Here is a 16,890-nt window from a genome sequence, read left to right as displayed (position 1 = left end):
GTTAATTTTAAATGACTGTCGGTGCCTCGCAGCCTGAGATGACTCGAGGCTTCCAGGAATATCTTGTGTTATGAACTCTAAATGGCTCCGTTGTCTATTTAAAAAGCAAGCTCCTAGCGTGTATTTACTTTGTTTTCCCTGGGCTGGTGGAGGAGCGAGTTATTACGCTGCTAAATGGGGCAAGAATTTCCCTGACAATATTGAAGGTACGGTTCTTCAAAACCAAATGTCATGTCAATATTGTTAATATTGCATCAATTTCTGATTAGCTTGTAGTTTACTCTTGTAATTGTAAATGTTGTCTTTGATATTTTTGTATCTTACTATTGTTCTATAATTGCGTCAATGACGATTCTTTGTAAACATATATATTAAATGAATAAGAGTTAGTGCCAACCACAGTGAAGGGAGGAAATTATCATTGATCATTGTTTTCTATTTTCCTATTCAATTTGCCGTTTTATGATTACATTATAAAACTGTTTTTTTTTTTGGCACTAGAACAGGAATAGGTCTTACTGTAATATTGAGTGAATAAGTACAAACTCAACGATCTTGTCTAACTACTTGATTCAAAAGTATGATATAAAGCGTGCATTCATGAATGACCAAATTACAGATATTTGGATATATCGTATGCATTATTTATATTGAAGACTACTCACATGCGAATTGCATAATTTTTGTCTAGTTTATGGAGTGTGCTTGGCGGGAAGGGAGAATCGATTTTCGGAGCCGTTTTGCACGGACTGGAAAGTCCTTGTGGTAGAAATTTGTCGTGATATCCACAAAGACTTGGAAAATAAACAGTTCGTTTTATGGGGGCATAGGTTAGTAAGTATGCCAGTAAAATATTTATTTACTCTCAATCTCCCCTCCCAACCACCACCCCCACTGTGAACTTATGGTCATTTAGCTCATTGGTCCATAGCTATACTTACAATGAATTTCAAAAAAAAAAAACCCTAAAGGCATGATTGCTTGGAGCAAATTTCTCTTCGACTTGTCTTGCAACAGCATTGCATGAATGTTTACATTGTGCAGCAAGGGCACAAACAATTGCTGCAACTTGTCTCACAACATTTTTATAAATTGAGCTAGGTTGCATGCTGCATGCAACTTGTGGTGCAACGCTGATGGAATTAGTCTACACACCTCCCTGACAGGGGTAGACAGATAACAAAGACATTATTCCCTCATTATGCACTCTAATCTCCAGCTAAATTTCTCCTCGTTCCTCAAAAATCCCATGCCTCTATCATTATAAAAGGTATAGACATTTGAATAAAAGTGCAATATTGCCTTCCTTGTCTTTAAAGTTTAGGTGCTGGAATTGCCTTTGAAACAGCGAGATACTTAAAGAAGCACTATGGATTGGAACCATCTCATCTCTTAATATCTGGTACCTCAGGGCCTGAGGTACTATACAATATAGTGGGTTGGGAGGTTGGTCACCAAATTTTGGAAAAAAAGGACCATAAAGCGATCATTTTCAAAATCATCCTGAATATGCCAATAAATGCTATAACCAGATCAATTATAGCAATTTTCAATATTAGGCGAACTCATTCATTTTTTATGGAAATGCACCAAGATATAAGTTAATAAATTATTATTATTATTGTTGTTAAATAATCAGTCACTATCTTTTATAGTTTGGACTTGTAGTAATGAAAACCAAAATTCTCTCAACAGTTCACATAGTAATAGCACCTTTAGTTATATTTAATATATGATTAATAATGATATGGATAAATTAAAAATTGTTCCACCTTAGTATGAGACTGGTTGTTACATGTAGTTACAAGTATTTACAATGGTTACAATTAATTAATAATAAATTAATGAATAATGTATATGAATGTTTCTAAATATTCACAAAAAGCAACGTTAAAGTAAAGAATACATGACTTCAACAACACGAACACTTTGAAATTCCACAGACCTTTACTCAAACACATGAATATTCTGCATAAAGGCGAGTCCTGAGTAACAGAGAACTAAAAACTGGAGTATTGTTCCAGGAAGAAAATTAAAATTCATCTCACTGATAAATCATTTTCTGTTTTAATTCACTTTTCTCTTGAAGGTTCCCAGAACATCAGCTGGTGCATCTCAGCTATCTAATGAACAGCTTGCCGACAAGATAAAACATTGGGGAGGAACACCACAGGCTATTCTTGATAACAAAGACATTATGGATATTAGTGTCCGAATACTAAGAGCTGATCTCACTCTGTTGGAAAATTACAGGTTAAAACAGTTGATTATTGTTAGTGAAAATGCTATGGCAAGATCTTGTCTTAGAGATTCATAATCGGGAAAGATTCCAAGATCGATTAAAAATGAGACCTTATTTCTTAGAGTCTAATAGATTGTCAATCAAGCTCCTATCCTTAAAATCTTAATCAATCTTGACTTTCCCAGAGGCAAATTTGAAATTGCTTGCTCAGGCAGTTACATTGGCACAAATTTATAACTTGGAAACATTTGAATAAATGTTTAACACAGACTAAGACTTTAATTTGATAATCTATTGATATTAATTTTAATTTTAGTTTTTTTGGTCGTTGGTTTTTATAGTAATTTGATTTTGATGCTATCTATAGAATTTATAGGAATAAACATTAAGAATAACAATCATTATGAATCATTGTACAAGTACAAAAATAACTTTGTTTATAGAGGACGCAGTTAAAATTGACAGTGTTGAATTCAACTGATAAACTCGTGGTCTTGAACGTATTTTTCTCCTTACACTATTTTCTTGGATCTTAAATTTATTATGTTTAGTGATGTCTACATTTGTTTTAATCATTTTTACAATCTCTCATTGTTTCTTATAATATTTCGTGTGGATGGTGTTGTTATCATTCAAACTTAATTACATGTAATTTTATCATTACTTTAATAATTCATTAAACAATTCATTTATTATGTTATTATGTCAGATTTGTTCCCGACAATAGTGATATGGTTGTGCTGTCGTGTCCTATAACATGTTTTGATGGTAGCGCCGATCTACACCACCAAGAAGGTATTATACAATGACTTTATTTTAATGACAAATTTACAAAAAAAACTTGATTCTGATTGGTTGATTGGTTGTCATTTTTTTCTTAATTGGTGCAATTAATTAATAACAGTGTAATTAAAAAAACTATACTGTGCAATTAATTAATTAAGTACTAAACCCACCTAATGATAAGCAGCATTCATTTGATGTGTGGTATTTTTCATTTTTGAATTCTCAGACAGTCGGGTATTTCCATGAGACAAATTTATTGTACTCAAAACTAAAAATACAAAAAGAAATTAATGTGGAAAGATAAAGATATGCCTTTCTGCAACAGCTACTGCTAGATATTTATTTCCATTGAGCTTTGAGGGCAAGAGAATGTGATTCTTGAATTTGGAATTATAAAATATTTTAGATATAGCACGCGCGCTGATTGGCTGGCTACCTTGTTTATATCAGAGGACAGAGACACGCTCGCGCAAAATCGTTCAAAAATGTTTTATAAAAGCGATATAAAACGTCCGCTTGTGTCTATATAATGTGATATAAACACAATGGAAGCTGTAGAGCACTCAAGAAGTCAAAGAAACGCTCGGCGACGCCTCGAGTTTCTCTACGACTTCTCTCTTGCTCTACAGCTCCCAGCGTGTTTATATTACAGTATATAGACACGCGCGCCGTTTTATATTCCTTAAATACAGTCGAAATATTTCCAAGTTTGAGAAATTTTGCTCTCAGCGCAAGATTTTTTATTTATCTTAAGACTGTTTTTTACACATACAAAAACTGCATCCAAGATTCGTTCTAACTCGTATTGAATATATATTTATCGATGGAATACTATTTTTCTCCATTGCTTACTTAAAAGAGATATCTTCACATGTAAAGATATTGATTAAATGATACGTCTTCATATGTGAAAATATTAAAAACCGCATAAAATAGTAAAAATACACCAAAATTGTGATAATCATATATCAAACAGAATATTACATGGCCGCTTGGAGATACGGATTTTACCTTCTCGTGTTGAGAATATCACCTCAAAACTCGAAGATAAAATCCATATCTCCACGCGACCATGTAATATTCTCTATTTCATTCTTATGTAGGTTGGAGTCAGGTAACAAATGGTGCATATAACAGACATGTGATATCTGGAGGACACTTTTATTTCATGAATAACCCCATTAGTGAAAAATCTCTCTTGGATCTTATCACGTCAACGGTACTGCAGAAACCTTAAAGGAGTTGATTATCAGCTAAGCATTCCATAAATGAGATTTTTTTTCCAAATAAAAATATTTTAAATTCCTGCCTTGGGATATGGAAGACTATTATCCAGCAAATATTTTTGCCTAACAGACTTTAGTTGATAATAGGTCCTTTACGTGCTATAGAAGCGTCAGGAATGAAAATGTCGTTTATATGAAGCCCCTGAGCATTGATCCTCCGATAGCTTTACGACAAACCAGTGCGATTGAAAAGAAGAAAACAGACAAGGAGGTGCGCGCGCCTAAAGGCGCGATTACAATGTGCAGTTTTCTCTGCAACTTGTCAAGAAACAGCGTTGCGACACAAGTTGCAAAAGTATTTACACGGTGCAATGGAGACTCAATCGTTGCCAAAATTAGGAACAAATTCTACTTTTCGCAACGATTGCTTCAAATTGTCTAGAAAACATTTTTCCAAATTGCGCTTTAGGTTACATGCTGCAATGCTACATGCAACTTGTGTCGCAACGCCGTTGCGGGACATGTTGCAGATATAATTGCTCTCCCTGGTCCCCAAACCCACCAAACGGGTCTCTGGCACCCAGGGCAACTTTGTGCAAAAGTGGAGTTTAAAAAAGTTAGTTTCGAAACTTTTAGACTTTCCCAGTCACATTCGATTTGCCGTCGCGAGGATGGAGTTTGCATGACCATGGTTCATGATTTATGATCTCTTCATTTTATTGAAACGTTTTATTCCCCGACAAATGTCATGGAAACACTTTGTCGAATCGTACGCGAATTCGTGCGCGGATAGTGGGAAAACACTGTATGCAATCTTCTGTAATCTTTACTCTCTCCATAAAGTTCAACGGAAATCAGAAAAATCTTTCAATTCAAATAGTTTTAACTTTGACCTTCGTCAATCCCCATCAATCGATTAAGGGAAGAATTTGCTTTGCAATAAAATGCAGCAAAATGAGATTTTCTTTACCTTTCCCTGGAGGAAGTAAAAACATTTACGACTTTATTTTAGCGTCTTTGTTGTAACCTAGGGAAGAGCAGCCCAGATCAAAACACTACTACTGAGAACTTCTGCAAAGGACGCTAACGGCTAGTCTGGCTAGTGTGACACCGATATGTGATTGAAATGTTTTTTCAAAATGATCACAGTGAGGACAGACATAATGGCTGTGGCCACACTGGGGCGTTTAACTATAGTTCAGCCAATTCTAACAATTGTTAACTTCAAAACCAATGTGACCTCTCTTCTGTTTAATTAACTATTGTTAGTTGCTATGCTGGTCGTCAAGGTAAAACAATGGAACTTAAACCAAGTTAAACTAAGGTACAACCCATGGTATAGATTCTATTAAGAAAAAAATGACCAATTAGGTTCGGTTATTTTGTGTAAGTGGAATAAGTATGTCGCGCCAATAAAGGGACAATTAAATCAGTCCCTCCAAAACGTATACGTAGCACACGGTAGTCTGTGTTTTCCTTTAATTTCACATTTTTCTTTAAGGTATAGGTTTTTTGGACTTCTTGATATTCGAAATTGCTGTTGCCAATACGGATCATGTTCATACACACACTCATTTAGCATAGAATTGAACCAGAACTGAGGTCTTGGAAGGATCCACACTCTGCGAGTATCGGTTACGTCTTAGTAAAGGTGCGATAACTGAAATAGTAAGCAATCTAAATCGCCGTGATGACTGAATAACCCTTAAATAATAAAAAATTTCGTCCTTTTTCGTTTTTGCTTGAATAACAGGAGAATAATCCTCAAGATTCTTCTGTCAGCCATTTTCGTGTTTTGACTGATAAGTCACAGAAGTGTGAGTCGTTCTTGGTGTAACTATGGTTAAACCTCACATGTGTGACCTCAAAGTTGTTTAACCATATATGAAAGAGTATAACTATAGTTTGTATTACGTCATTTAACTAAGCTAAACTACTGCTAAACTATAGTTAAACGCCCAAGTGTGGCCACAGCCAATTACCTCAAGATTATATATCCTGTGACGTGGCGAACACTGATTGGATATTGGTATTTTATACAAGAGCGGTAAATTTCTAACTGACAAGATAAAAGCCAAGTATAGAAGCACTGGACGTTACCACTGCCCTACACTTCTACGAAAGCCTTGTTTACTAATCGTTTGAAAATGTCTAAACCATGGATGCTCGCTCTTGTCATTCTTGCGTTCATGTTAATCCAAACGTGTTCGAAACCTTTGGAATCAACTGACGACCAACTGAGCGAGATGGAGAAAGGTAAGCGAACTTGATATTTCAACCGCATTATCTTTCTATAGATCAGTCTAAAAGTATCTTTGTAGTGAGTGGAAAAGTACGGTACTGTCGACTTATTACAGCACGATGATTATAGCACATACATGGCACGACATACCAGAACACTCTCCAATCCAATCATAACGCTTATATGAAGCTTCGATAAAACACAGTACGGCGTAAACACTAAACAATTTTAGGTTTTAATCTTAGTTGGTTACTAGTACGAAACTACAGTTATTTCAAATTGAAAAGAAAAACGAAAAAATAAATATAAAACAAGGTATTCCTATAAAGGATAAAATGTTTTGAAATTGGTATAAAGTAACGGTTTTACAGCCCGTAAGTATTCAAATGCATGATATAGACGTCGGTCATAAGGTCATTCATTGTTCCCGATCGGGTTGCAGTCTTGTTTTCGGTTGCTTTGCTCCTGAGCGGGGGGAATGGGAAATGAGTATGGCCGCCTGGCGTGTACCTTGGAATTTTTCTGTCAGTTGAACGCCGTATCGTATTTTTAAATGTTTTCAGATCTCGCAAGCCTAAGCCTTCTGAGTGACAATCAAAAACAAGATGCAGGTGAGTCATCTCGTCGTTTGGTTTTTCCAAAGACCTCTCCATCTGCTCCGGCGAGGCTCTCCAATATCTACTATTCTGACCTACTTTTTTAACCTCGACTCACAGCTTACTGAAGAAAAGGGGGATGGAAACTGATTTCCTTTATCTGGATCACTCAAAACAAAATTATTCATTTTTGCGCAAACTCCAGTCTTGGACGAATATGCTTCATAGTGACAATATAGTTTCCATTTCAGAAGAAGAGGATAAAATACCAGAATCATTGTTAAAAGATTTGAAGCCAAGTGATGAAACTGGTGACAAGACTAATTCGCTTGATAAATTTGGTAAGAAGAATGGCCCGTTTCAGCCAAAACAGGGTTTGCGGGCGGGTTAGGGGGGAGGGGAGAGGAAGATCTTTTCTCCCTATTTTTTCCTCTTTGCTTTCCTTCAACGCCCTCGCTTCTTGAGTCTTGAAGGCTTTTCCTCTTTCCCTTCCTATTCCCTTGGCCTAGCACCTCAAAACTCCATAAAGCGTTTGAAGCGCAAGTCGTGTTGACTATGTTGTTCAAGATTCAGTATTTGATATTATACACTTATCAATATCGGAATATCCAGCTCTCCAGGGCTTTGCTTCAGGAACAGCTACAGACGAGGAATCAAAGAAGACCACGGACACTAAAGGTAAGAAGTCTAAACGGTGATAAATGTGTCGATGCTTCTTGCTGGTAGATTGACCAACACGACTTAGGCCCCATTCACACTAATACCTTTTTGTTTGACATCGCATATTTTTCGATGCCTTTTGGTCTTTCGTCCACACTGAAACGATCGAAAACGCTAAGCTATTGCATCGAAAACTTGAACATTTGAAAACCCTATTCAGAGTGGAGGCATTTGATAAGGAGGCCTATCGTTTTCCGGTCTCCGCATAACCTGTCATGAGTAAATTCAAGTTCAATCTGCGAGTGCCCTTATTTCCATTTAATTCTCTTTTAAAAATATCAGGTGTTTTGCTAAGTGAAGACGAGATCAATGAGAAGCAAAAGAGGTTGTTTGAGATCTTAACTCGAAGTAATTTATCCTATCCTATCCTATCCTATCCTATCCTATCCTATCCTATCCTATCCTATCCTATCTTATCCTTTGCAGGGGAAGAGGAAGATAAGGACAAGATTCCTGAAGATTTGTTGAAAGACCTGGAAGGCAGTAAGTATTTACAAAGCACCTAAAATGTGTCATGATTGTTGAATATTATCTAACCCCCCCTTTTTTTTCTTAAAAGAAAAAAACCGTGAAGATCAGCCTAAAAAACTGGAAAGCACCTGGCTAGGTTGGTATCATTTCAGATAGCCTCGTTCAGTGTACAAGTATTCACGAATATCAACGGTAATATAAAGTAAGGAATGCACTACTTCAACAATGCGAACACTTTGAAATTCCACGGACCTTCACTGGAACACATGAATATTTTAAAAAAGTTCTATACAAAAATCAAGGCTTACCTGTGCAACAGAGAATTCGAAACTGGGGTATCGTTAAGACGCATTTTATTAGTGAGCCAGCACTGAACTGTATTACGTGGTATAGATTTGTCACGTGGTATAGATTTGTCACGTGGTATAGATTTGTCACGTGGTATAGATTTGTCACGTGGTATAGATTTGTCACGTGGTATAGATTTGTCACGTGGTATAGATTTGTCACGTGATACAGATTTATTGGGCTCTGTTCACCACTCAACTGATTTCCTGGCGTTTTCTGGCCAGGAAATCTCGTCTGAAGGTGTCTAATTTTTTTTCTGATCGCTTACTGTATGCATTGATGGGTGGTTGGCTATTAAAAATAGATACTGCCTTTATGTTGAAACTTTTTTTAAAAGTTTAAAGAAAAGATATTGAAAGTTTTTTCTTTGGCTTTCCCACCCGGCTTAAACTAATCTTACTTTTGTTTCATGTAACTCCTGTCACAGAATCGACTGATAAAAACGACGGGGTGAAGAAGGAAATAATGACTGCCATTCTCATGGATGAGATAATAAACAGTAAGCTATGAAAACAATACACTAAAATGAGTGCATATCTGTGGTAACTTAGGAAGCAATGTTTCGTTTGCGTTTCAGAAATAAAAGAAAAAAGCAAGCGAGGAGAACGGATTCCAGACAAAGTGATTGACCTTTTGAAAAAATGTAAGTTGAATTCTGTTCTGATTTAAGGATCTGCGAGTTAGCCACACCCTGACCTAGATTAGCCAAGTACCCGTTTCAGGGTTGAATACATTTGAAAGATTTTTGAGGTCAATTTTTTTCCATTTGGATGGCATCGAACAGAAAAAAGGAGAACCGAAGCTTTCCTTATATCTTAATATAAACGATCATCTTCAGTTAGCGTGGATTAATGAATTGGAATCTCCATTTTGCTATTCAAGATGGCGGACAACAATCACTTGACAAGATCCAAGATGGCGGACACAATCGCTTTGGCTTTATTATTCTAAACTCAGTTTTGTTCTGCTTTCATTTTAAACAGATTACGCCAAAAGATCTGGCCCAAGACTTTATTAGGTATTGGATCTGCCTATTTAGTTCATGTAATAGCTTTACACTAATAAGACAGACTGATAAAAAACTGCTTGCCTTCCGTTTATTTTGACAGACATTCTGGTGTGAGTGTGTTCTGAGGCCAACGCGTGAGTTGCGAAGCTCATCGACAACGTCACTTAACTGAGATAAATTAGAAGAAGCAAGTTGTGCATTGTATAACCATTTTTATATAAACTTAGTGTCATTGTTATATGTTTTCATAAACAATAAGAATATATTCTTGTACAAAATACAAGCTTATTTTATCCAATAATCTCGTACGAAAGGCGGTATTAGTTTAGCTAAAGCTTGTTTATTTTTCATTATTTTATATTTTAAGTTTTAGTTAATCCAATTAAATATCAATAATTAAGTTTTTGTATAATGATTTGATAGAAAATAAACTTTAAGCACTGAGGAACAAATAATCTTAACTTACTTTCAACTGATTTCCTTTGCATCTTCCATCCACCTTTGGGAACGAATTAATAACATTTCTTGTTTGGAGACTCAAAGTACTACTTATAACCAATCCAAAAAACATACTTTTAGGGTTTCTCGTGCCATTATTTCGCTTTAACTAAATGAAAATAAAATGAAAATAATTTTTGTAAAAAGTTGGTCAATAAAATCTAGTCGTTTCTCGGTGCATTGTGGTCTTGGAGCCTCTTTCTGGTCTTTGCTGATCGTTGTTCAAAACTAGCCGAAGATTTTTCTATCTTTGATCAACTTTTTTAGATTTTTAGAGCTTTTTTGACACTTTATTCACTAATATAAAGCAATGGAAGAAAGCTACGATGCTGGGTTTGAGTCTGAGGACTCAGAATATGAGGTAAACCAACTTTTTATTTCTATAATTGAGTGTTTTGTAAGCATGCTTTCAGTTAACTAAATTTTATTTTCTGGACAGCCTTAAATTTTAAGGTAAAATGTTTCATTAATCGTTTACGATATTTCTTTGAATTCTTGTTTTATTTGTTTCTTTTTATAGAGACCTGTATTGACAGAAAAAGAAAAAATTACGGTTGATGCATTCTTAAAATCGATTTTTGAACATGTCATGGTGATGATGAAGAAAGAAATGGCGGACACAGAAAACGATGTGGTATGGCGACTGATTTTGACTGATATAAGTTTAAATCTTATTTCACAATGTTTTTGATATCCTTTAGTTTATTTTGCTTTATCATTTGTTTATTGCTCATGCACTTTTATCGATGTAGATGATTGCCTTTATTAAAAGTTAAGACTATTTTTATAGCGTAATCAAAAGCTATAAGCTAGAAATTGTCGTCGAAGTTGTAAGCTGATACAGATGTGGTATTTTCGTAAATGCTCGTATTAATCATTGTTTTTTTTTGTTTTTTTCTCTTACGTTGTCCAGCCAGAGGAAGAAAGAATCGTGTTAACAGTAGAAGAAGAGAAGGTTATAAAAGAGTTTTTGGAAAAAATCTTCAAACAAGCTATCGAAATAGTGCGAAAAGAGACCGAGTGTACTGGACAGGTACAAAACCAGCACAAAGAGAAGATAGATTCTGCAGTACCAGAAAATGGTACCAAAGAACAAGGCAAAGTACAAAGCAAGATGGAAGAAGAAGAGAATACAGAAACGTCTTACAGTATCAGGAGAAAGATCTCTAATGTTCTCAAACAAGGATTTCGTCGTAAGAATACAAAATTATCTTTACCTTTGCTCCTTGTTTCGTCTTTTTAATTCTCCTTTTTTCCCTCATATTCTGTTCATTTTGTTTCCTTGTTTATGTGTTTGCTTTTAGGTTATGCTATTTTTATCAGTTGTGGTTATCATTCATTTTATTTTATTTATTATTATTATTATTATTATTATTATTATTATTATTATTATTATTATCATTATCTTTTTAATGTTACTCTGGCAAAACGTAATTAACTAAATGGATTAAAAATTCAGTTTTTTGACAATTTTAACGAGATTGTCTTCCCTTTTAGTGCCAGGGCATGCCGCTCCAAAAGTCACACCTGAGCCAGAAATTGAGAGTAAACATTCAATCGAGGAAGAAGAAGACAAGGACAGCAAGAATTCCAAATCACCTTACGAGGGATTCGTTACATACGGAGGTAAGAGATACTACTAGGCAGGTTAAGATTCCCGTTTTTCCTTCCCGCAAACGGCAAACGTGACCACGTTTTCATCGTTTCCCTACATTTCTTTTTACCTTTTGCAAACTTTCTCGACAAAGACAAGTATTCTTTTGTTTATCTACTACTTGGAGACTTTTGCGATTCCTTTTCACTAACTTTAAAGAATTCTTTAATGGTCAACTGACGTTTCACGTTTGCCGTAAACGAGAATTTTCTCTCATAAAATCTCGTATAGCGAGTGGTCGGTGGTAAGTTCGGTGAAAAGTCACGTGACTTCCTGAAACACCATTGCACACACTTGTGCTATCGTTCTTTCTTTTTTCCCCTTGCGTCGAACCTAAGAAGCAAGATTTTTTATTCGTAATACTTTCATGTATCTCATTTTTATATTCTTATAGGAAAGAATTCTCGTGGCCACCACGTGATATATGTTGACCCAATGAAAGCACCCCAGAGTCACGTGGTTGGCGATCATGATACTTTTCTAAGACAGTTGGATAATCTTCTAACGTAAGTTTCTGGATTTTGTGTCTAGAAAATCAACATATCTCGCTGTAAGGACCTAGCTCTTTCGTGAGGTTTACTCCACAATCACTAGATTGCATTCAGTCAAATTGTTGAATAATTGACGCCACCTAAATTAGATAAGTTAGTTAATATTTTAGCTGACCTCACATAAATTTGAAACTACGAGTAAACCGCTACTGAGATCAGGGGGAGAAACGATGATACAAATGTATGTGTGTCTCCCCGATTAGTAGGGTACTTGTGCCCGGCTAGAAGATAGAGACTTAAATAAAGTTATTATTATTATTATTATTATGCCTATTCACTCATTCTCTGGTAAAACAACCCCCCGGATTATCCTGACCGTTATTTGGCGCGCTTTTACTATTTTAGGTGACGTCAACTAAATAGTTATCTAAGTTAGATACATTTATCCAACTATTCAACAGTTTGACTGAATGCACTCTACCACTATATTTACTATATTTACGACTGACACACGACACTCAACTCACATGTTGATTTCCGGGTCAGTCGAGAACCCGCGACCCCAGGCTTGCTGACTACACAGCATTAAGAGACAGCGCATGGCATCAATAATACCAATTGAAAAGTTCCACAGATCTGCTGAAACTGTTAAGTACTTATACCCATAAACATATTTACTTATTTCCAAGGTTCACCGATGCTTTCATAGCAGAGAACACCAATGGCAGCCACTTTATTTTGGTGTACCGCTGTCTCGATGTATCACAGTCTCACAGCATGAAACTCAAGTGGATGACCAAGCTCTATGGCAGCTTGCGCGATAGGTTAGCCTAGATTTCATTGAATTTCTTCTTATTTCTGTATGCGTCATAAGTTTTATCCTAATTTAGATCTTAGAGTGCACTCCATATATCCTTGAAACTATACTATTTTCACTGGACCCACTGGTGCGAATATATAAACAACCTATTAGCATATCTGATCACTTGTCTTCACTTCTAAGTCAGTACGAGGTATATTGAGTATATGAACTGTACAGCCTGTAGCAATAGTCGATGGACACCTAAAAATGCATATCTAAAAAGAAAACTTTTGCGCACAAATGATTCATATCTACAGATATCTCGGAAAGCTTGAAAAACTCATTTTCTACAAACCAGAGATGAAGCTAAAAGCCTTGGTCAAAATATGTAAACCTTTTATGAGGTAAACTATGTACTTATTTCTAAAGCTTCTTTCTACCTTGAATTTACTCATTGAGTCTAAATTTTCTTTTATTCACTTAACAGACGAGAGCTGTCCAGTAAACTTGTGGTCGTCACAGACCCTGTATCTTTGGCAAGAGAGCAATGTAAGTAATTTTTGTCCATCTTTCTTTTTTACGACTTGTCAGAGTCGAATATTATTAAGTTAAGATCGGCCTATCCGTGGTTGCGCGGAAAACTGGTAACGAGTACTGAGGACTGAATTGTTGGGTGCTTTAGCGAACGCCAATTGTCTTTTTCGTTTTACAGGTTTTTGAATCGAGTCATTTACTTTGATTTTCTGTCTGTTTTTCAAGAGAGTTTGCCAAGTTTTCTGCACTATTGGAAAAATGGCGACCACTAAGACAGCCCCATGATTCAGCGCGCGTCACACTCGTTACCAGTTTTTCGCGCAAGCTCGAAAAAGACATTATCATAACACAATATCCTTAGTCTTGATTTCGTGTTTTTATCTTCTTTTTTTTGTTCATTATCGAAGATCTACCGCAGGTCATTCAGGATGAATAAGTTACGTCAGGGAGACTACGCCTTCAGGCCCAGTCGGTTAACCATCAGTTACTATGTTTTTCAGTAAGATTTAAAAACCTGTTTATATAATAAACCAATCGACGTTTTGTCTAAGATAGATGCCATTAATAGTTATAAGTCAGATATATTATATAAGTCAAATGCTGCAATCCTATTTATTCTAACATTGCCGCTGTTCACTGTCCTCCAATCAATGTTTCTTTGCACAGTTCTTGTACATGTTCATAGCCTTCGTTCAGTTTTACTTTACATTTTAGAGATTATAACCATGTAGAAGTGGTACATGGACCGCATGATTGAGGGGAAGAGATTCTTACACACGGGACAATTGTTACGGCACGTAAACACGAAATTGCGCCGTATGTCCAACTTCGGTTGCGCGCAGCATATTTGACACTAAAAACGGATGCGAGGGAGACTAGCGACAATGCTGACCTAATGCTCTCCGCCAGTGAAGCGCAATTTTTTTTTCGAAAAACAGTGGTGTCTACAAGTGTCTTTATAGCTGTCAACGCTTCTACCAGTAGAAAACCTCAATTGCTCCGTGTGATGAAGTCTCGTTATTTTAAACCACTTTTTGACTGCCTAATATTTAAATCGAGTATAGGACTGCTTTTCATTCAAGCTAGGGGTTGTATATGGCACGATTATCTTTTACCAGAAGCCGAAGTATAGAACAAATGCGTGCTGCGAAAGATGAACAGAATTTTAAAAAGTAGTGTTTCTAATTTTCTAATATTAGCAGTATATTGTACAACTTAGATGTAAAACCAAGCGGTTTTTTTTTTTTTTTTTTTTTTTTGCTTTATTTACCTTTCAAGCCTTTATGCTCAATACATTCTGGGTGTTGAAAGTAATCATCTTTCTTTGCTCTACGAATCCTCCAAAATTAAAAGAACCCCTTCAAATTTCACATTGTTCTGCATTATTTTTCTAAGAGAACCTCTTCTTTCTCAAACTTTTTCGTGTTCTTTGATTCTGGATTCTTTCCCTTTTTTCTGCGTCTAAAAAAAGCAAACAATTTAACGAATGCGCTCGCATAAAACCTGTCCATGGCTCCATAACAGATAGGGTTAAGAGCATTTGGTATCCACGTGATAAAATACGCGTAGTCAAACAAAATAAAGGTATATTCCGATTCTGTTGCTACCTTGAAGTCCATCAATAGAAACATCACTTGGTATGGTAAATAACAAAGTACAAAAACAATCATGACGATAAACACCATGCGAATGAATTTTCTTTCCACGCGTGTGTTAGAAAGAAATATTTCTTGTCTGTGAGCTCCACCAGGGGATCCGGTTTTTCTGGTAGTGTGGTATACGGTTATCCTTCTGTTTTGTTTTGTCTTGCGTAGTAAAATAACCACCTTTGTGTACAGAATGCCCATGAGTATTATAGGCATAGCATAGTTTACAAGAAAAAGAAAAACCGAGTAGACATTTTGGTATCTTAAAGCAGGGAAGACTTCCACACACAAGTGTAAGTCACGACCATTCTTCATCGTGAGCGTCTCCAATCTCCGTGTTATATAAGCTGGTAATGAGCAAAGGATAGCCGAAAGCCAGATTATCACCAGCATCAACCATGTTACTGTCCCCTTTGGCTTGCCTTTGAAAGGATAAGCAGTGGAAACAAAGCGATCAATGGCAATAGCAGTGTAAACATTGGTAGTTACCATACCACACACCACTTGGGTTGGGTTCAAGATTTGACACAATAACTCGCCGAAGATCCAGTTGGAATGTAGTTGCTCTGTGGCTAGAGTAAACGGTAAACCAAGAGTACTGATCAAATCTCCTAAAGCGAGACAACTAATGAGAGAATAACTGAATGTTTGTAGGCGCTTGTTCCTCCACGGTGCGGTGAACACCACGACATTGCCTATCAAAGCTGTTAGAAAAATAACCCCAAATAAAACCAGCCTCAGCACGGTAATAGGAAAGGGTTCCTTGATGAAACTTTTATGTTCTGGGCCAGCCAAACTCTTTGATGCGTTGAACAGAGACGAGTTTTCTAGACCATCCATCGCTGCACAAGTTAATATTCCTGTACACTAATGTGTTGAAGTTCATCTTGATCAAATTATAAGCATTGTTGAACTCTTAGACCCCTACAGTGTGAAAGAATTAGATTTCATGGCTTGATTAATGGTTCACAGCGAGTAAATAATGGTGCAGACGTTTCTTATGTATGTTTTTACTACTCAAACTGCGTGATATGAAGTAGTAATAAAAACACACTAAAACACCAAACGAAACTGATCCCTTTTTTTAGGAATTTTTGCGGTTATTTTAAGAAGGAGACCGGTCGCCCTTTTTTCGAGGAGTTCAACCATTTACGTCAACATTCCCTTCCGCAAATTATAACGCATAATGATTTCATAATAATGTACTGACAACATTTTGTCAACAGAGATCCATTAATTGATATAATTATACAGCTTCTCATTAATTGGACAGGTCTTGTTGATATGGAATTAATTAGGCAGCTATATAATTAATAAGTAATGGGATTTCATGCTCCCCAATCGAGAAGTAATTAGACTCGAATAATTCCTCTGACTGCCAAATTGGACTCGGCTTACGGCCTAATCCAATTTTGTCAGTCCTCGGAATTTTCCTCGTCCAATTATTTCTTAATTGGACAGCATGGAGTCCTATTATATGTACAAATTGCAGTCCTTTGTATTTTAAACAAAAATTTTAATTCTTTATATAGTGGTAGGTTACTTGATTCGTGTTTTTGTGTACCGTAAATGATTCTGATATGGAAGACAATCTTATTATCTGCCACAGATCAATTAATTGTTTG

General features: G+C 36.0%; 4 protein-coding genes across 5 annotated transcripts; 3 read left to right on the top strand and 1 right to left on the bottom strand.

Annotated features, from left to right (window-relative positions):
* Positions 1–11: 11 nt before the first annotated feature.
* Positions 12–4,334, top strand: LOC116297757 (S-acyl fatty acid synthase thioesterase, medium chain). Its single transcript, XM_031706044.2, has 6 exons — positions 12–206; positions 692–830; positions 1,320–1,419; positions 2,090–2,253; positions 2,952–3,037; positions 4,132–4,334. Exons 1-6 carry the CDS (start codon positions 71–73, stop codon positions 4,263–4,265), a joined length of 759 nt encoding a protein of 252 aa, XP_031561904.2. The 5' UTR covers positions 12–70; the 3' UTR covers positions 4,266–4,334.
* A 1,905-nt stretch (positions 4,335–6,239) lies between these two features.
* Positions 6,240–9,953, top strand: LOC116297753 (uncharacterized). 2 transcript variants are annotated; one of them, XM_089033379.1, is made up of 10 exons: positions 6,240–6,510; positions 7,060–7,107; positions 7,347–7,433; positions 7,705–7,770; positions 8,239–8,295; positions 8,372–8,419; positions 9,059–9,130; positions 9,209–9,274; positions 9,615–9,649; positions 9,741–9,953. In XM_089033379.1, the coding sequence occupies exons 1-9, from the start codon at positions 6,402–6,404 to the stop codon at positions 9,647–9,649; spliced, it is 588 nt and encodes a 195-aa protein (XP_088889505.1). In that variant the 5' UTR covers positions 6,240–6,401; the 3' UTR covers positions 9,741–9,953. The 2 variants fall into 2 exon arrangements, with proteins under 2 accessions (XP_088889505.1, XP_088889504.1); XM_089033378.1 differs by having other exon boundaries at positions 7,344–7,433; positions 9,741–9,952.
* A 378-nt stretch (positions 9,954–10,331) lies between these two features.
* Positions 10,332–14,786, top strand: LOC116297760 (uncharacterized). Its single transcript, XM_031706048.2, has 9 exons — positions 10,332–10,499; positions 10,659–10,772; positions 11,052–11,331; positions 11,636–11,764; positions 12,187–12,298; positions 12,973–13,107; positions 13,403–13,489; positions 13,573–13,634; positions 14,027–14,786. Exons 1-9 carry the CDS (start codon positions 10,449–10,451, stop codon positions 14,053–14,055), a joined length of 999 nt encoding a protein of 332 aa, XP_031561908.2. The 5' UTR covers positions 10,332–10,448; the 3' UTR covers positions 14,056–14,786.
* A 98-nt stretch (positions 14,787–14,884) lies between these two features.
* Positions 14,885–16,319, bottom strand: LOC116297759 (orexin receptor type 2-like). Its single transcript, XM_031706047.2, has one exon. The coding sequence runs from the start codon at positions 16,103–16,105 to the stop codon at positions 15,002–15,004; it is 1,104 nt and encodes a 367-aa protein (XP_031561907.2). The 5' UTR covers positions 16,106–16,319; the 3' UTR covers positions 14,885–15,001.
* Positions 16,320–16,890: the final 571 nt, after the last annotated feature.

This window comes from Actinia tenebrosa, unplaced genomic scaffold (genome assembly GCF_029948245.1).
Source record: "Actinia tenebrosa isolate PJP-AT-01 unplaced genomic scaffold, QUT_ActTen_1.0 PGA_scaffold1__47_contigs__length_23844297, whole genome shotgun sequence".
In the NCBI taxonomy this organism is placed as follows: Eukaryota; Metazoa; Cnidaria; class Anthozoa; order Actiniaria; family Actiniidae; genus Actinia; species Actinia tenebrosa.
This window is presented reverse-complemented; position numbering and strand designations above follow the sequence as displayed.